The 20,303-nt window shown below is 44.5% G+C and overlaps 2 protein-coding genes across 4 annotated transcripts in view; both read right to left on the bottom strand.

The window, feature by feature from the left end:
- Nucleotides 1–601: 601 nt before the first annotated feature.
- Nucleotides 602–4,629, bottom strand: RPL37A (ribosomal protein L37a). Its single transcript, XM_054829559.1, has 4 exons — nt 4,496–4,629; nt 3,298–3,426; nt 2,000–2,082; nt 602–748 (listed from the first exon to the last, which is right to left on the bottom strand). The coding sequence occupies exons 1-4, from the start codon at nt 4,496–4,498 to the stop codon at nt 685–687; spliced, it is 279 nt and encodes a 92-aa protein (XP_054685534.1). The 5' UTR covers nt 4,499–4,629; the 3' UTR covers nt 602–684.
- Nucleotides 3,298–20,303, bottom strand: part of SMARCAL1 (SWI/SNF related, matrix associated, actin dependent regulator of chromatin, subfamily a like 1) — a 45,686-nt gene continuing 28,680 nt past the window's right edge. The window contains exons 11-18 of one of the 3 annotated variants that reach the window (XM_054829555.1): nt 16,618–16,836; nt 15,763–15,833; nt 13,480–13,582; nt 12,201–12,383; nt 11,591–11,691; nt 9,963–10,059; nt 4,426–9,595; nt 3,298–3,426 (exon numbers count right to left, since the gene is read on the bottom strand). In XM_054829555.1, coding sequence (XP_054685530.1) covers nt 9,395–9,595; nt 9,963–10,059; nt 11,591–11,691; nt 12,201–12,383; nt 13,480–13,582; nt 15,763–15,833; nt 16,618–16,836 — 975 coding nt within the window. In that variant the 3' untranslated portion in view covers nt 3,298–3,426; nt 4,426–9,394. Of the gene's footprint in view, nt 3,427–4,425; nt 9,596–9,962; nt 10,060–11,590; nt 11,692–12,200; nt 12,384–13,479; nt 13,583–15,762; nt 15,834–16,617; nt 16,837–20,303 lie in introns of those variants that run through there. The other 2 variants (XM_054829557.1, XM_054829558.1) reach the window with 2 other exon arrangements.

The following is a 20,303-nucleotide window of genomic DNA, read 5'->3' as shown; positions in this document are numbered from 1 at the left end:
CAGCCACAGACTTTTCACAGCCTGGGAAAAGGATTGTGTTTAGGTCCAGTTCCGAGTACATCTTTCAAAGATGTCAGGCTCATTAACGACATTATTGCCATAGCTCATCACCACTCAAATCTGCACACAACAGAACACACTATGCAATGGAGGATGATAGCTGCTCTTTTACGATTCCAATCTCTGCCCCCAAGCCTGTCACGATGCCCCTTTTTTCTCTCTCCATCTCGCAGCACATGCACTGCTCTCCTGAGCTCTCCTCAAAGGCAAATGGGAAGAGGCAGAGAGATGTTTCCATGGTCCCTCCTCCCCCCTTACCTCTGCCCATTCCTCCACTCATGAAGCTCTACGCTACTCCTCAAGGCACAGACATGAAGGGCCAGATCAAGATGTGCCAGGCTTCTTCAAGCTATTTAAGCTTTCCTTGGATTCACCTCAAGCAACAAAGTATACAATTAACTGGAAAAGTGTTTTTTAATGGCTTCACCAGTAACAAGAGCCACTCAACTACTGGACAGAACCACTAATGCCTTCATAGTTATAAATACAGTACAGTAAGACAAACAGGACTTCTTGCAGAAAGACGAACATGATTCCACTCCATTATCACCTTTTTATTGTTAAAAGGACAGATCTTGACAGTGGAAAAAAAGGATGTTTCACAAGGAGAACAGGACATAGCTTCTACTGGTCTTTCAATTCCTTCAGTCTTCTGATCGCAGATTTGACTGTCACTGCAGAGGTGGTACTGGAAGAAGAAGCAGAGTCATCTACATGTGGCAGCAGAACAACCCGCGCCAATGTTATTTTTTGGAGAAAGCACTAATCATTTCAAATAGTTACTGCCTGATTGCATTGCCAACAGGCGGCTAATTCCATTTTGATTTTCACGACAACAAAGCGTAGGCCTTCGTCTGCAGAAGCACGTGCAACTTCGCAAGCTACATCTCAACCCAAATTATCCAGTCACGCATCGACTACATGCACAAGCGCGTGGGCTCAAATTCCTAGCGACTGTTATGTGTGGGACAACAGTGTCTTCTACCAGAATTCGGGGGGGGAAGGGAAGTAAAGAAAGGGAGTAAGCAAGGGCACTATCGCAAAAAGGATTATAACAATTCAATGCTTTTAGAACAAAAACTAAAGATGGAAATGATTTTCCAGGTTTAGTCCAAGGTTTTGCCTATTTTATCTGTGTCTCCAAAGTGAAAAGGCTAGGGTAGCCATCACAAAAAAACGCTGCTGAGGTGGTGAAAGAAGAGGTAAGAGTTCCCTTAGACAATTAAAAATTTGTATACAGTCAAAAGAATCACGGAAGGAAAAATAATCCCCAGCTCAGAGGTATAATTTATTAGAAGCTGTTGAAGCTCTTTTTAGAATAGGTCAGAGGCACATCAGTCGGGCGTCACCCATACAGTTGATGCCACCCTGAGACGGCTGGAAGAACCAGCCATCCTCTCTGCTCCTTTTCTTCCAACATCACCCAAAAACCGGGCCAAGCATAATACCTCATACAAGCAACAACTGTAGTTCACATCTGCAGTAAGAAATGCTACTACAGCCAAGGCACAAAAGAGACTAATTAAATAAAAATATTTGTTTCAGCATTTGCAGATGTTTCAATTTCTTTATTTGAAGTTTGGGAAAAGATGGAGAGCTTGCATTTCTGAAGAATACAACAACTGCTTTGATAAAGCCCAGAGAGATAAAGAAATTTAGGAGGGACCCACCAAACCCAGCAGCAGTAATACGATGGATAAGACGCAATATTGTCAGAAGCTTCACAACAGATACTAGAAAGAATAGCAATCAAATCCAATATGATCCATTCCAATCAAATTTTAACAATGCAGGCAAAAAATGCCCACATATCACTAACTCGAGACAGATCTACTTAATGGTTAGTAGATTAAAATTAAAAAAAAAATAAAATGAAAAGTTGTATTATGCCTCAGCTATGTGAGAATAAATGCTGATAGGAGCTTCTTCATTTCCTTACTTGTAAGTCCAGGCACCACCAGCAACTGTCTTCATGCAGGATCCACAGTGCCAGATACCCACGGCCTTCCTCTTCATTTTGGTCTGTAATAAAGGGGGGTGGGGGGCGGAAAAAAAGCACTCTTCATCAGCTGAAAAAGCCAAACAACAAACTCAAGGCAAGGACTTCAGCATCACAGCACAGCATTAACTAAAAGCCTAGTTAAGACAGGCAAGGATCAGGGAATGATTCTTCAGAATTTATTCAGATTCTGAAGAACAGGGGAAGTCCTTCTGAAACACTTTTTCATTCAGATATGAAGCAGGTCATTTTTAAGCGCATCATGAAAACGTCAGCTCTCTTTGAAGGAGAAGAATAGAAGGAGCTGCATCAGCCACAATAACTGGTATTCTCACTGTTTGATGACCAACGTAACACCACTGTTCTTAGTGCTCCCTGCACATCCCAGGATTGCTCTAAACCAGGCCCCCTTTGAATAGTACCTGAAGAGTGAGTGGTGGGTACTGAACGTCTTCACCTGGGCAACCCTCCATCACCTCATGAAGAGGATGGGGAGGTTTGCCTAGACCTATGCTGGATTTAGGCAGCTCTGCAAATGGGGTTTTCAACATTCTCACTTCGCGTGAGAAAGACGCTAAATATAAAACCAGATGGAAATCTTTTTAGATTTCCAGCCACTTAAAGATACCTACTTTACAAATATCAATACAAATTATCTGGGCAAAGCACAAGTTGATGGGCCTCTCTAAACTGTTCAAAAATCACATGTAAGAGTGAATTTTGATTATATACATAAGCAGGTAAGATTTCTTATCAGAAATTCTTCCACATCCAGAGTTACAAAGCACACAAATATGAGTAAGCAACTGCAATCCAAAGTTTTAAGTGTATAAAGTATGCTCCCTTCCTCCTCCAGGTAAGCTGTAAAGTTACTGAAGGAAAAAAAAAGCAAAAGCCACACCTTAATTATCAGGATAACAAGTGTGTTGTTTTAATTCTGTCACGTCTTTTTATTAGATACCTAAAACGTATAGTATGGCAACATTTCTCACTATTTTATGTAATGAAGTATAATTTATGTTTGTTTTCATTTAACTACCACTAAACATACACATGAAACATCTTACTAACTCTTTTTATATTTTTTATTTTATAAGGGATTCTGACAGTAGCCTAAAGCTGTCTCAAAACAAGTCCAGTTATCTTTTCAGCAGAAAAATTACCAAAGCATCAAATTGCATTTCTAGCACCAATAGCAAAGTTATTTTTAAAGACTTTTTCAGGGAAGGAAGTCTTACCTTGCCACAGAAGGAGCAGGTATACTTGGCGTGCTGGCTAATTTCAATTTTCTTCACCATTTTCCTAAGGGATGCACCATAACGGGTACCATATTTACCCACAATCCCAACTTTCTTGGTGCGCTTAGCCTGTTGGGAGGCAAACCAAAATAAGCTTCAACTTTACCGAGATCGGCCGCTGCCCTCTCCTGACATGACAGGAAAGAGCTCAGCACTCAAAAGCGGCGCTGCAGCCGACCAACACCTCTCCCTGGCATTGTAGACAGAGCATTAGTTATGAAAGGGCGAGAGGCTCACGCTGCCGCAGCCTCCCGGCTTCTACTAGGGCACTTCAGGCAGAGAGCTGCAGTCTAACAGCCAAGCTCGAGCAAGGCCACGGCCTTCCTCCAGGGCCAGCCCGCTCTCACATGAAACGCTGCAGCCAGCAGAGCCGCCCACCACGCACCGCCACCCCCTTGCCGCGCAGTCCGCCGTGAACCGGGCCCGTTCTCCTCCTAGAACGCCTATTCGGCCTTCCAGCGTCCCCCCACCGCCCCTCGGCCTGCCATTCCCCTCACTGGGGCCAACCCCCACAGGCCACCCAGGCGGGCGCGAGTCCCTCTCGCAGCCCAGCGCGGGGACTGGGCCTGCTCGGGGGAAGAGCCCACACAGGGCCCCGGCCCGGCACACAGGGCCCCGGCCCGGCACACAGGGCCCCGGCCCGGCACACAGGGCCCCGGCCCGGCACACAGGGCCCCGGCCCGGCACACAGGGCCCCGGCCCGGCACACAGGGCCCCGGCCCGGCACACAGGGCCCCGGCCCGGCACACAGGGCCCCGGCCCGGCACACAGGGCCCCGGCCCGGCACACAGGGCCCCGGCCCGGCACACAGGGCCCCGGCCCGGCACACAGGGCCCCGGCCCGGCACACAGGGCCCCGGCCCGGCACACAGGGCCCCGGCCCGGCACACAGGGCCCCGGCCCGGCACACAGGGCCCCGGCCCGGCACACAGGGCCCCGGCCCGGCACACAGGGCCCCGGCCCGGCACACAGGGCCCCGGCCCGGCACACAGGGCCCCGGCCCGGCACACAGGGCCTCCCGGTCCATGCCCTGCCCGCAGCGGACTCCGCACTGCCACTCGCCGCGTACCCGCAGCCTCAGCGCGGCGGGCCCGGAGGGGATGGCGGCGGATGGGACGCGGCGCCTCAGCCCCACTCACCATCTTCCTGCCCGGCGCCGACGCGGAGAAAGGAAATCCCGCTTGCGCAGGCGCAGTATGAACCGTCGCCGCCGGAAGTGACGAGAGAGGCGACAGAGCCTGGAGCGGAAGGGACTCTGAGTGGGTCCGTCTGCACCGCGATGGTGCGTAGCTCGATGGTCGCGCTGTATATTCTGTACATTTACCCCATGACAACAGGGTTATCTGAAGCCTAAAGCACACAAACCGGAACGCAGCTGCAGCCTGATGTTGGAAGATGCGTCGCTCAGAAAACAGAGTATATCAGTGTGAAACCCAAGCGGTACATCAGCGCCGGCAGCTGCGGCCGGCGAGGCCGGGTTCCCGGAGCGCCGCCCAAGGAGGTCAGGCCGGGAAGGGCGATGGAGCCCTTACGCTCACTCACCTCGCTTTTAAAGAGAATAACTGGGAGGCAGATGTCAGAATTTAAAAAAAAAAAAAAAAAAAAGGAAGAGCAAACCAGACTGGAGCTGCAGAAGGGGTAAAAAAAAAAAAATACTATCTCTGTATGTAAATCAACGAGGATGAATTCTGCTCTTACAGCATACCAGCCCTGAACCCAGAGGTTTCAAGATAACCCAGTCAGGTGCAACCACAGCATCTACCCGATTTCCTTGGGGTCATCCAGTGCTGAGACAACCAGCCGTAAAGCTCCGGTGCCGCCACAGAGGTGGACTGCGGCACCGGCACGTTGCCCCCGGACACCCAAACTGCCTCCACCACCAGCCCCAAAGCACAGGGCTGGGACACAGGAGGGCTCCTGCACTGTTCGGACCCCGCACAGGCGAGTGAAACACGTACCGATGCAGCTGAGCTGCAGTGCTAGTAACGGGATTAACCACCCGTTAACCTCTAACAGGCAGAGCTGGCTGCAGCTCATCCCCTCCCCCCTGGAGGGAGACGGGGCTGCCCAGCCCACCCAGAGAAAAGCAGGTGCTTTTCCTGCCCTGACAGCTCCATACCCACCCCAGCTGCCTCGACCCATGACAATCCTCCTCATTTGCAGTCTACACAATTAACAGCAAATTAACTAGAGCATACCCTGCCACTGCATTGGCCTTTCCCTGGCTGGGGCCCATACTTTCAGAGATACTCATGGATAGACGCTGTCTCCCCTCCTGGCTCTTGCTTTGAATGCTCACATTTTTAATTCCCTCTGTCGTGCCAGGCTCCCTGTTCCCCAATAATCCCTGCAAGCTCTCCTCACGTCCCAGCAAGTCCTCCCAGGAGCCAGTGGGACAGGGCTCAGCAGGGCTTCAGGCAATGGTATTTATACCTCCCCTCTGTTGAGTCAAAATCATTTGATATATCCTAGGAATATATTTGCCCTTTTCAGATCCTCATTATAATGATGACTCATAGGACACATCTTTGATACCAATATATTAAAAGAAAAAAAGAAAATAAAAAGTTCCTTTGGCTGCTTTGTGACTATTTGGTTAAAAATATAAAATTTTCAGCCAACACATCCAGGACAGAGGATCTACTGCTATTCTCCAGTCTGTATCAACAGAGTCAAAGTTCACTGTGACACTACAGCATGCGGTCATACCCCTCATCTACCAGTATTACAGACAGCTCTCCCAGCAACCAAACCCAACCCCCTCAGATGACTGCCATTCCCAGACTGCCAAAATAAACATACACTTCCAAGTGACCAAGAAGATGGATGGATGCAGACAGGCCAGTCCAGCTCCAAAAGCTTTGCCTCAAGAGTCCACCACCTTGAACTCTTCTGCAGGCCCCAGGCTGGCCAGCTTCATGTGCTGCAGATGTAGTTTGAACTGCTCCGTTTTATTGTTCGGGTATTTTTAGCTGTTGTTCCTGGTTTGGCATCCTTCCTGAAAACATGCCTTTCTCTAGCACAGTTGAGAGTACAGACGCAGGTGTACAAGCAGGCGTCCAGTCACAGGAAGATGCTCCAAGATCCAGTAAGATGGGTCCTTCCCTTTACTGGGATTTAGATAATGCCAAAAAGTTACAGCTATGCCATCTTCAACGGGCAGGTGTAAGAGTCCCCAAGAGCATGTTCCTGGGCCTGCCTGTGGGTCTCATTAGCAACCCGCACACCACCTTGTACAAATTTTCATCAGCAAGCCTTGGAGATCCTCTCTGAGCCTGCTGGCAGCTTCCCAGCCATCTCCTCATCACATCAATGACAGACTAATGGTGTAATTGGGCTAAGGCCTGCACAGTCTTTCCAATCCCTTGATGCAATGACTAAAAGCACTCTCCTGCAAGATTCTTCTCCCCTTTTTCATCTAAGTAAAGATGAAGTGAACCTCAAGTGTACTTCAAGAGCCTTTGTAACTCTGCAGCAAACCAGCTAAGGTTTTATGGGTCCTAACAAAGAAAGAGTACACCTAGCATTCCTCTAACAGGGCTGGGATTCATCGACGTATAGTAAGATAAACTGAGTTTATGAGAAGCAGAATTCTCCAAGGGTACTTTCAGCAGATTTCAGAAAAATAGCTTTGAAGTAGCTGTAGCTTTACAAAGAGGAAGAGAATTACTCCTATAGATGATGACAATATGGATATACAAATAATGTCTTCCCTATTTTTTTCAGCAGGCAGACAGCAACATTTCTCACCCCTTACTCGGAACAACCCTCTCTGCAAGTAGAAAGATCACATGTCCTAGAAACAGATGAAATACTCTGTATTCAAGAAGACAGACATTTAAAAATGTCAAAAAGTGTGTATTTATCTCTTGGCCAGATGTTGGAGCAAGAGAAATGATGTTTAGCTCTCGGTCTCAAATCCAGAGATAAAGCATTTCCTCCAGTTGGGCAGTCCACGATCCTTGGTCGTACTCCTCTCCACTTGCACACAGACACCAAAGCATCTTCCACAGTCACGAATGAAAATGTGCTTCCACCCAGCACAACCGCATACACAGCCTCTAGCGCATTTCTATGATGACACTTGCTGAAAATTGGATAATCAAACCCTTCAATGCAGGAAAAGATATCCCAGTTATTATCAGGTTGATCTTGTAACACAAACTTTTTCCTCCTCGACTGTGTAAGAGAGGTCTTTTTGTCAGTGTCTGGTACCTGCACCAGCAGATAATATGCACAGCACATTAGCTCCTGGCCTCCAGAAGCTAAATGTAAGCCTTCGGTTTGCTTTTCCCCAACCCTTCTCTACAGATGATGGCTGTAAAACATAGCTAACTGGTACCTCCATGAAATTACATCTTTTCCTGCGCTCCCTGGTCACATTTGCTTAACACTAGCCCATTTCCAAGTATCTTCTAGTACTAAGACCAGAAGCATAAAAGACATTAATTTGGGATCACATTACACTGCACTGGCAAAAATACAGAAAAAAAAATTAAAGACAACCTTGCCAAGATGCCTGAAAAGACCAGTTGTGATGAACAGAACCATTTGCCTTTACATCAAGCCCACATCAAAAGTGGCCTCTATGGAGTTTTTGGAAGTGGAATCAGGCCACGCCCAAGGGACAGCAACTCTGTCACAAGCTCCTGAAAGGAACCAAAGAGTGGGTTTGCTCAGGCAGTACCCAGGCTGGAAGCTCAGGTCTCCTAGTTCACAGGGCTGAGAGTATGACAGATATGATCACAAATCAAAACCAGGCATTTTAATCATTGCGACAAGCAAGAATGCTGCTTTTGGCATTCTCAGTGTAACCTGCACAGAGCTGTAATGGGAGCAAATAACACATCCCAGGGTACCAGCCTAAATGTCTTATGGAATTAGCTGTTGATTCATCTATAAGCACAGTGTCATGGGAGTTTCCCTCCTGAAAGTTGATGAGTTTTAAAAAGCACAAAAGGAAGTATCCCCCAAAAGACCTGTATTTCAGCCATTGTAAATATATTTAAAAACCACTAATATTTCCACTGCATCACATATTTCTCAAACTTAAGGTCCAAATGAGAGATGAAATTCTAAAATAGAAAAAGTACCAAAAGCTTAGGAAGCACAATTTAAAACAACTTTTTATTTAAACAGCTCAGTCCAGAATCAGTTTCTTACAAGAGCAAAAGTCTGCACATGTCCCCCTCTCCTCACTCATCTGTGGAAATCAGTCTCAAGTCTTGAACGCGCACACACACACACACCCTTCCTAAGCAGCCATGCTTAATCCCTGGCAGTCAGCACAAGCTTCACCCTCCACTGACAAAAGCAGCACATGCCATGGAGCAGGTCCTCAAGACTTAGCAGATGAGGCCAGAGATCAGCGTGCTCAGGCAGATATGTGCCTAACAGGCAATACACACTTCCTGGCATACGGTTACACTTCTTAGTTTCAAGGTACTGACTGCTCTGCACAGACAAAAATCTGGGGCTCTCCCTCCTCTCCACCACATCCACAAAACATCAAGATCTGTCTGGATCTTTTCTCCTCACTACCAAACTGAATACCAGAGAGCCTGTTTGTGAGTGACCCAAGTAAGGGCCAAATTTTGCCAGTGTACTGACTCCTATAAATACAGACTAAAATTCTTGGAGATGGAAGACTGACTGTTAAAAGCACTCTGCGGCTGCTGAGAAGTTAGTTTTTGGAACAGTTCTGCCTTGTGGACAGACAACTATTATCTGCTTTTTAAACAAAACAACTGTGGAAGCTGATGTGCTGAAACAAAGCAGCATGCTACTTGCCCATGGCCACTCAGTGATCAGCAAAACCAGGACTGCAAAACCTGCAGGCTGCCAAGGGTGCACTGCTCATCTGTCACGCTGTCAGATTGCCTTCTAATCCTTTGAGATGAAACGCACTAGAGATACAGAAAACTTAACATCTTTTATTTTTGAAAACTCAAAAAATAATACTTGATTGTTTTTGTTTTCTCTTTTTTAATTTAAAAAAATCTCTCAACCACCACCTCTTTTGCTGTCTTCATTACACTTTAAAAAAAATCCTCAATACGGCGCTTTTTTGGGGGACTCACTGAACATGTCTCTCCTTCGGTATCTTGCAGGGCACTGCCAGAGTCAAACTCACAGCAAGCATCAGCTGCCTCCAAAAGCAAAACTTCGTCAGCGTCATCTCTGCTTTCAGAGAAGGTCCTCTGGAAAAGGTCGTAGATGGTCTTCTGCTTTGGATCTGGCTGAGGAATTGGAACAGACAGAATCTGTACACACATTGTCATATAAAACCAAAGTGAGCAACAATCAGAGGGCCATGCCCCTCAGACACTGCACATGTACGTATATATCATATGATATATATCGCACATACATATATATACACATATATGCTATGGAGGCTATCATGTCTCCTTGCATGCAGCAGGGTTGGGAACTCTCTGTGGAGAGTCCAAGTCAAGGCATGGATCCTGGAGAATCTGGTCTGTGGCATTAAAGGCAGAACAGGTGTAAGGTCAGCCTGCCAGTCACCTGCCCATCCAGATGTACACAAGCCAAAGCCCATTCAGCCTCTCCCAAGGACCATCGATATTCTTTCAGGTCAATTACCTTAGGGCAGTAATTAGTGGATTCAGCGGTTTCAGAGAAATTGGTTTCTGAAAGACCAGCTTCCCCCAGCACTTTGATTTTCTCTTGAATCATTGGCCTAGAGAAAGAAACAGAAATTACTGAAAGGAAGAAATTATCATGCAAGGACACTGTGTCATTTATTATGTGTAGATGAAAGAAAGATGTAACGGGTATAAAGATGGCTTTTCTACCAAAGTTTGTTAGCTCCTTAACCTGTCCTGCTCTTGTTCACGGCCACTGTATGCTGTCCTGGAATATCAATCAATCCAATTTAAATAAGTAACAAGAGGAGGATTTCAGGCTATAAATATTTGGAGAACACACATATCCAACAGGGAAATTAGCTGACTGAGGCAACACCAATGGTATGAAGTCAGAAGCAGATGCAGCTAAAGAGAGTCCCAACAGCCTGTGTGTTCTGTCTCCAAGGCAAGCAACAGCAAGCCCATCAACAGAAACATCAGCATTTCTAGGGAATCTCCTGATCTGCTGCAAGAGGAAGAATCCATCACTGGCCCAAGAGACCAAGAGGTCCCAACCACACCTGCAGACTGGACACTTTGAAAGAGGCAAAGGCCATAGCATGATTAATGCATTTACCAAATAGCCTTGTTGTCCTGTTCTTTTTCTTGCCTCTAAAAAGGATGCCACTGTCCTTCTTTGAAGAGCCATATTTCCTTTCCATTAAGCGTTAATGACTGCACGGACAGCATTTCACAAATAAAGACAGAATTACTGTCATTATCTTTCCATGAAACGTGGGCGATGCATCAGTTTCCAGATCCCTGCATTGTAGGGTTGTAATTATTTGCCATCATGATATTCTGGGAACTGCACAAGTTCACATAGTTCATTTGTTTCTTTAAACAAGGTAATAAAGATGTAATTTTGGACTTTAAGCGAACCAGCTGGTGGATAATTTCTTTTCATCATTTGCAGGTCAGTTCCCTTGCAGCACTAAGGATTCCTCAGATCCCCCCCTTCCCCAGCATGTTAGATTCCCCAGCCCTAAGGACCAGTGTCCACTGCTAGCTCTCACTGCAGCCAAAAAGGCTCACACCACAACTCTTCAGAGATGGGTCAGTAGCACTTCTTTAATCCGTCCATAAAGGGCTCCCTGAAAAGCAAGAGCAAAGCAACAGTGCAGTTGTCCTCTGCATCTCCCTGTCCAAGCACTCAGCAGCCAGATTGCTCCTCAGACCTGATCCACAATACATTGAACCATCTCCAGTGTCTGTTGACTTTGCTTGAAAGTACTCAGCACTTTACAGTACCTCAGCACACAAATGCTCTGGGTTTTCTAAGACAATTTCCCCTTCTTATACAGAGGCTGTGAAGGTTTTAGATGCATCAGCTCTCCCAGAATTTCTCTCAACAGCCCTTTCTTTGACAGATAACTACTTTTATTCCTCCTGCTTGTCATCCGCTTCGTTATGTTCATTGTGGCCAAGCCATGTCACCAGTTCACAGCAGCCCTGATTGGCAGTTACTGCTCCCCCCTCACATGCTGTAGAAATCAGCACTAACATAAATCACCTTACATCACATATGTGACAGACAGTGCAAATAGGTAGCAGGAGAACCAAAGTGTCTTTCTGACTTCCTACCATAAGTAGTCATCCGCTGTGCCTTTAGCCACCAGGTAGTGAACATTAACGGAGCTGGTCTGTCCAATTCTATGTGCCCGATCTTCTGCTTGGATCAAAACCTTTATGTAAGAACATGACAAAGAAAATGAAAGTGAGACCTGTAACGTCTAAGAAATAGTGTAAGCACCAGAGAACAAGCACATTTCTTGTGCTTAGCGACTATTTCTCATCTGGATCTTGTTAACACCTGCATCCTCAAATACAGACTAAGCCAAGAAGTAATCTGGTACACCAGGTTCCCAAAAGGCTCTGAGCATTTTTCAGAAGTAGAGGGTCAGCACTGATGATGGACCTTTTCAGGTCTTGGCTGGACAAGCTGTTGAGAGCTCTGTCAAGTTAAGAAACAAGAGCATGTTTCCCTTTCGTACCATCTTCTCCAGCCAGCAAGCTGTGCAACCAGCCTCACTGGTTCAAGCCCAGGCACCTGGAGGTGCACAGACAAGTAGCCATCAGAGAAAGAAAGATAACAACCCTAGAGAAAGCCCCCTGCCCGTTACATCTCTTCCTAAGCACCAATGTTTCTGCTCTCCAGGGAGCACCCAATCCTTGTTCCCTCCAGGATGCATACACCCGGATTCCAGAAGAGCTCCGCAAACACCACCAGATCTGCAGCAGACAACGTCAGGCCCATGTTTGCAGCAGTGAGGGACAGGACGGCCACAACCTGCTTCTTTGAGAACTGGAACTTCTGGCACAGAGACTGCCGCTCTGCTGAAGGTGTGGAGCCATCAATGCGAATGTATTCTACATGCTGTGAAAAGGCAGATGATGATACTTTTTAGAGGCCTTGCGTCCACTTTCCCATATCCTCCTTCCATCTTTTAGTAGATTCTGTTTCCCTTCCCCATGGCAGAACCAAGAAAGTAAAAAGGTACTGGTTGCATTTAAGACCGTTCCTCATCTTTAAGGCAGAGGCACTGTAGCTCAGCGTATAATGTACCTCCCCTCTGTTCACAATGCATGACTTGCTCTTATGTCCATTGCTCTCCCACCAGTCCTGTACAACAGGAAGGACAGCAACAAGCTGGCAACTCAGGTACAGTGGAAAGGCAACTGGCATAATACAAAGCTGAACACTGTCTGTGTATTGATGTTACAGCTGCTACAACCTTCCCAAGCTCCCTAAGTCTTCCTCTGTTTGGGAGCAGATGGGATCCTACGCACCTCAGTTGATCTGTGGTAGGCTCAGGAGATGCAGGACAAACTTGGGTGATGCAGGACCATAACTTTTCAGTGTCCAACCTCCTTGCTCTACTGGAGGATGCTGCCACAGAAGCAGCAAAGTCACCACTGCCACTGTGGTTTATAGTTTGGAATATTAAACTTGCCCCAGCATGACCCAGAACTCTTTAGGGGGGTCCATGGAAGTCTCACATGAATAATTAGCCAAATGCTTCTGAAGTCAGAGAGATGATTGGCAGGTCTAGCAAGTCTCCCTACAGTATCCCAGTTCAAAAATGTAAGAGCAGCAGAGAGATAAAGGCAGCCAGCCATAACTGGACTTGGGTTGTTACATTCTCCCTCTCTGAGGAAAGCCTGGAGGACAAAGCAGAGATGGCCACACAGGGTAACATTCCTCCAAGGATTCACAAGCTTCAGGGCAGACGACGGAGATTAAAAAACATTAAATACAACAAAAGCCATTCAGCTCATACAAAGTGCATCCTGTGAGGCACTCACCCTGACAGCTCAGCTTCCTCGGTGAAGGGCACATTCAGAAGCACAGCAAGTAGAAATTATCTCTGCTACTAACTTTCATAAACTATCTGACCAGCCATAACTCTGGGGAGCTCTTGAACAGCTTTGAAACTGGAATAGTGATAAAGACAACTCAGTCAATTACTTACTTTCTTCTCCAGCTCTGCAACTATTGCATCCAGCACTATCTTGTGATGAGCAAACACCAGGAATTTATCATTCCCACTTTCCAGTAACTCCAGGATGTATTCTCTACATGAAAGAGGAAAAAAACCCAAAACTCTAAATTATGTGCTGAGAGAATGCAGGCTTTGCTCACAACAAATTTTAAAGATATTGCTTATCTATATACAGAAACTAGGAAGTAAACTAGCATTAAAAAGTTGCAGTAAAATGCAAGTCACCAGTCAAGCCACCTACAGATTAAAAAAGGCATTGCAGGAAAATCCACTTACTATTCTTCACCACAGCTGGACAGCTGCCTACATTTATACTTGTGTATCAATCAATTTATTATATTCTACTTGAAATATGACATCCCAGACCAATCAAATGGAGGTTATCTATACTTACTTGACAATCTCATTCACCCCTCTGTATTTTTAACTTTTGCACAATCATGATACACTCAGCTAATCTGTATACAATTACCCTTTCTATGTATACTTAGGATTTTTATTTTAGAAGAAAAAGTCTCTAAATGCATGCATCAGAGTATCCTAAAAGTAGCTTCTCTTGCAAGGGTTCACACTGACAACTTACTACAGCTTAGCAATCTAAATACATCAGCTATTTCTAGGAATTATCCACATGCATATAGGCTAATGACCAATGAAAGGTAACGAGACTCCTTTTAAATACAGTTAAACAGTCTTAATTAAATGAAAACATCTGGCTTTTGCCATGGACTAATAGCTGAGCTACAGAACTCATTGCTGTGTAGTAACTTGTAATACAATCAGGTCAACTGGAGCCTGAAAAACACCTAGAAGCCTAACATTTGTAACTAAGTATAGCAACAGCTATCAGAACAGATGATACAAATGTCATCTTTTGTTTGGAATGACAAAGTTGCTGCGAAGATCAGGAATACCAAGTTCTTTGCTAAAGACAATACCGCTTAGGCCAGCAGCAACTGTCAGAAAACACCAAGCGGGATTTCCAGTGCTATATTAAAATGTATCAGTGCTTTGCAGAGAGCTCCCAGGGTTCTGTGACGTTCAGATCTCAATTACGTGACTATCATTTAACAAAGAAATCTGGGAGAGAAGTGGGATTCCTGGATTTTAAAGCAAAACAAATACCAAAGTGAACATTCAGTGTAGTAAGCAGATGTCAACACAATTATTTTATATCTCATTCCCATATTGCATTTAACAAATGGCCAGGCATTTCAATGGAAACAATGGAAGATACTGTCATCGAGGGTAAGGCATGGGAGGTGCTGATGATCATAGCACAGTACCATTAGCAGCTTATAATAAGTGGTATTTTAATGCTACTAAGCCCCAGAAAAAAACTGGACCAGTTTCTACCAGAGAGTCAAGTAAACAGCACTTCATAGTTTTATATTCAGTTCACAGTTGCAACTGAATATAAAAGGAAGAAAGTCTTCTAACTGTTCACTAACATAAAAGGAAGAAACTCTTCTACAGAAATGAGCGCTGGGACTCTGAAGTGCAGTTCTGTGCCAAACACGTGGATTCTGCAGCAAGGTCTGAGACTGTGAAGTCACACAGTGCACATCAGCTGGTCCTTACGTTCAGACGGCTGTGGAAAAGTAAACTGTTTTCATGTTATTAGCATACTACTTATTATGACCTAAAGCAAATCCTTTTGCAGTCCCAGCAAAAGGCTAAGGATGAAACGGCACGGGAAGTCACAGAAGGAAATTATTCCTAGGGAAGACAGAGTTAAAAGAACACCTATGATAGAAAACTTTTGCTGCTGAGGTCCCATGTGAGGTCTGTGGAAGGGCCAAGAATTTCAGTAAGGGCAGTGACACCCTTAGAGCATGCTACAACTAAAGCTCAGTCCATCTCATAAGTTTTTTGGCTCGGCTTTCCTGCTGCAGCATTTGTTTTCTCAAATTCTGTTAGTACTTTTAGTTTCATTATTCCCCCCATCCCCCCCTAAATTGAAATGGGGTCCAGACCAGGAAACTTGATCCAAGTCCCAAACACCAGGTAATTTTAGATGCTTCAAATGACAGTTTAGATACATATCTGGAATGAAATCAGAATACTTATTCAGCCTAGGAACTCCAAGAGAAGAAAATGTTTAGTGCATTGTAATTAAAATCATTTTTTTCTAAGCTGGCTTGAGGCTATGCTTCATGTCCCTGCGCTGTTATCTCTAAGGCACCATTCTCCTGTTCTCAGCGGAAAAACACATTTTACTAGGCAAGAATGAAGCAATGACATGCAGCTTACACAACTGAATGGATTTTAGCTTCTGCCGTTCTGTTGTAGAAGAGGAGAAGTGCTTCCTTCTCCTGTTGTTTCTGCAGAGAGAAAGATAAATAAGTGTGAGTCTCGGAAATGCCTTTTCTCCTTCTTGCTTACAGATTTGGGATGTCTGAGGCTGCCAATAAACACTTTACTAGGAAAAAATCAGCCTAAAAATGCACAGCAAAAGGGGACTGCAGGGGGAATTCTCCTACTTGCCACTGGGCATGGCAGATACACACTCCTACTTCTGACACCTCCCTTCCTACCTCCTACTCAATTCCTACAAGTTGGATGACAAGCACATCATAAACGTAGTTTTAGTTGAGAAAGCATTCCCCAACTAAAAGGGCAAGGAAAAACTCCTAAGTTCTTACAGAACTGTATTAGACAACCTAAGAGCCTAGAACATGCATTTGCCATCCATACAAGAAAAACAAACAAAAAAAGCAAAAATACACTCTTCACATTTTTGGCTACTGCTGCGTTCACAACGCAGCTTCAACAAGGCAGTGTTTGTAGGGTGAATGGGATTACAAGGCAAGACAGAAGAGTAAGTACAGAGTCAGGAGGTACGAAAGACAATTAGAAAGGACTAACAAGACAGGAAAAAAAGAGAGAGGAAATGGTATTTCACACGAAGGGACAAAGTAGACCACATAAAAGGAAAAAAAGCTGAGCTGTTTTGATTGTGTTTTACATTCATTTAAAACCGTGCCTTCAACACAAGGTGTGGTTCTGACCTTCCCTGGAATGCATGGTACTGTTTTTCCACTAACGTTTTTAAATAAAGGTACCTGAAATACCAGTGGCTCATCATGAAAATAGTTTCTGACTTACACTTTCATATCCTTTGGCCATCATCTTTGCTTCAGCTGCCAAGACAGCTTTGGTCTTTGCACTAATGCCTTCAGGAGCCACCACAACCATTTTGCGTTGCTTTGCTGGAAGCTGGGAAAGCACATCTGATTTCAGACGTCGGATCATGATGGACTCTTCCAGCAAAATTTTCAGTTCAGTTAAGTTGGATGATCCAGAGTAGTCCCAACCCCACGGCACCTGGGAAAGATCAAAGCAGTTATCAGTGTCAAACTTACAAGAAACTGGTCTGCAGGTGATCCAAGAGTAGAATAAATTTCCAAGGAAACTGGACAAGAACTTAATGGTCAGTAGGAAGAGAGATTTGACAAAAATTGCAGTAAGATAGAAGTGTACAAACTAATCCACCCAACATGAGAAGGTTACTTATAAGCTTCCCTTTTTCCTATCTACAAGTGCTCAGGGAAGCGCAGGGAAGACTACTACGCACAGCACTGTGTCCTGATGCTCATCCTCGCACAGCAAGGTGTTTCTGCTCTCCACTTGCAGTTTTGGGTAGGCTGACAGAACTCAGTGCAGTTCTGTGCACACACATTTACCTCGGCTTTAAGCAGACACACACACAAAAATCTTCTCTAACAGCACAAGGACAAACATCCTTAACCCAAATGCCTTCACAGAGATGTTAGACTTGTCTGACATGCCTAGTAAATGCTAGGTCAAAATTGCCTGTTTTCCACTGTGACCTGTCTCTTGATCCGCTTCCTGACATACTCTGTTTCTGCCATTACCATGTTTGGCTCAGACTCAAGCAAACCATAAATAAATTGTGGCCCAAAATACATCACTCCAAGCATTGTCTCTTCAAAGCATCATCACTTCAAAGCTCCTCTGAGCAAACCCTTCATTTAGTCCTCCTTGAAGCACTCATCTCTGAACCTGCCCTGTCCTCCAAGATCCTGTGTGCAGACAATGTATATCTGTTCAATTAATCTCAGCTCATCACTTCTACTAGTAACCGCACAGCCTATCATTTGTTCTCCGGGAAAGAACAACTAAGCTGACAAATGGTGGCATCGAAATCAGTACATTCCCCAAAAGAAACATCTTTAAACAACTTTCTTTTGGAGAGGAGACCAATAAGGTTTTTATGCTGAAGGATAAAGAGAAACCTTTTGCTGAAGTTTCACAAATAAGTATATGAAATACAGCTACAGCACTACTGAAAACCAAGGCAGAGGGGAGGTGAAATCCTCCTCACATCTCTACTTCCAAGTCTTACTGGCAGTGTCACCAGAAAAAGCCAAAAATACAACCTCTGGTCTTGGAACAACAACCTAAAGTAACCTCCTACATACGTACATCCTCCTGAAATGCATATAATGGAGATGTGAGGAGCCTCAGCACCAACGCCTTTGATCTGCTGCTCCACTCTCATTACGCCACATTAATTGCTAAAATAGATTTAACCTTAAAAATGTATGCATCTTTGCCTTCCTCAATAGAAACCTGCTGCAACACAGAAATGGAAGTAAAATAGGAAAAAGCTCCAAAGTATTCACTGCACCCTCCATCATCCTGTAGAATGCATGAGACAAAAAACCATGAGGTTAGTCGCATTACTGACTGTATTAATGGATGGTGCGTTGATGGAACAGGGATGAGAACATGCTATGAGACAGAAAGAGGAGGAATCAAACAGCTGATAGGCAGTTAAGACCTCTCTGATACCTGGAAGTGAACATTCCTACTTCAGGTTGAGATTTAACAGGGCAATCTGTGATTCTATTGCCACGTACTGATGTGAACCATTAACTTACTTCAGATTCTGGCACTTGTGGCCATCATTAAAACTCATTTGACTTAATCTATTCCTACATAATCATGATACCACCGACTATCTATAGTTGGTTCATTAAAGCAGGAAACAACTCAAACCCTAGAAACAAAGCCAGTTTGGATCCTGTAGAGTTAAAACTCTGGCTCTGACAACAGCACAGTTGGCATACAGCTAGAGGTAATAAGCCCACCTGGATCTAAGCTAAGCCCTCAAAAAACCAACATGGGTATTACTGCTCTGCTTCCCTGAAACCAGGAGTGCAATGCAGATACATCCCTCAGTTCTGTGAAAAGCTAGCTGAAGTCTAGCTGGGTTTATTAGGTTTAGGCACACTGCATGAAAGCTGACAGTGCTGAGCCCCAGCCTTTGTGCCTTCTTTCTGCATTTCTTCAGGCTCTGTGGACCCAGCAGAGCAGATGTACAGAACCAAGAAGGTTCCACCTGATGCTGCACCTAGCCCCTTAAGCCCTCTGCCCACACTGCTCAGTGCACTGGTAGCTGAGTAGCAGCAAGACCTGCTACAGGGCCTGGTCACTCTCCCCAGGCTACCTCATTCTACTCATGCAGCCCACATTTTTCCACTTTCCAATTCTATAACAAGTAATACATATGTTTTGTGTCCACAAAGCGCAATTCATTTCAGAAGAGTAACATCATCATAACTGAAAGAACAGAGCCAATATACTATCCGCTGTCATATTAAAAAGCAGAATCCCTACAGTATGTTCAGACGACTAGATTTCCTTCACGGTGACTGTTGCTGGAATAATTTGCAAACAAGGAAACATGCTAGTTCTGTGCTGCACCTCGCTAATGATAAAAATATGATTATTTTTGGAATTATTAAAATATAGTTTAATATCTCTTATTGTGGAAAAGAAGAGAGAGAAAAAAAAGTGACATTTATTTTGCCAAAATACACATCTGGCTTTGATCCATAACATTCCAGAACAAATGCTTCCAACTGTGATTTTCTTACCAAAGTGTTACAGCATCTTACATGAGTCAGTAAACTTATTACAGTGTTAGTAGAAGCTGCCAAACTCTTACAAATTCAAAGCATGTGCTCAGATAGAAGTTATTTAATATTTGCCAACATCACCCAGTTTGAAAAATGAATTCACAGCATGTATTTTGGGAAACAGACTTCAGATATTTTGTAAATAAGCAGGTGACATTTCACTTGCTGCATTTTTAAGAGTACAGATGCTGGGAGGTTGAATTACAAAATGATAAACTTACTTTATATCATTTCTAATCACATCTGCCAAATATTCACAATTTTCTGTCATAAAAATCTATTATCTTCAATCAGAAACTAGTTGGGTTTTAGTTTTAAATGGTTCAGGTTTGTCAATTTTTCTTTAATCTTATAATGCAATCGGATTTATTAATACCAAAACATTTTTAGATAACACCTTTCATCCTGACAGATCTTCAGAAGCCTTGCAAAACCCTTCTGGTTCTGTGCAATTCCATCCCCACTCATAATGCTGCCACTTTCAGGACAGAAAGAACAACCTATTTAAGTAATGACAGCAAAAGTACCACAACACTTCTTCAGAGAGGATGTAACTCCTAACACAATCTCAGGTTAGAGCTGCAAAAAAGAACATGAGTGACATACTAGAGTCATGAGGGAACAACTACAATCATCAAAACGCCGTTTAATTTACTCATTGTTGAGTGGATCTATGGCAACCCAGTATTCAGCAGTCCCATTTTTTTCCTCTAATACTATCCACATCTCTTCATTTCTGGCAGCCCTACTTCTTCTCTAACTAACCAATTTTTTTCTAGGTTCACTCTATCACTTACTGACATTAACTGCAACAAAATGTCCCATGCGAGCACTGAGAAGACCAGG

This window comes from Grus americana, chromosome 6, assembly GCF_028858705.1.
Source record: "Grus americana isolate bGruAme1 chromosome 6, bGruAme1.mat, whole genome shotgun sequence".
NCBI classification, from domain to species: Eukaryota; Metazoa; Chordata; class Aves; order Gruiformes; family Gruidae; genus Grus; species Grus americana.
This window is presented reverse-complemented; position numbering and strand designations above follow the sequence as displayed.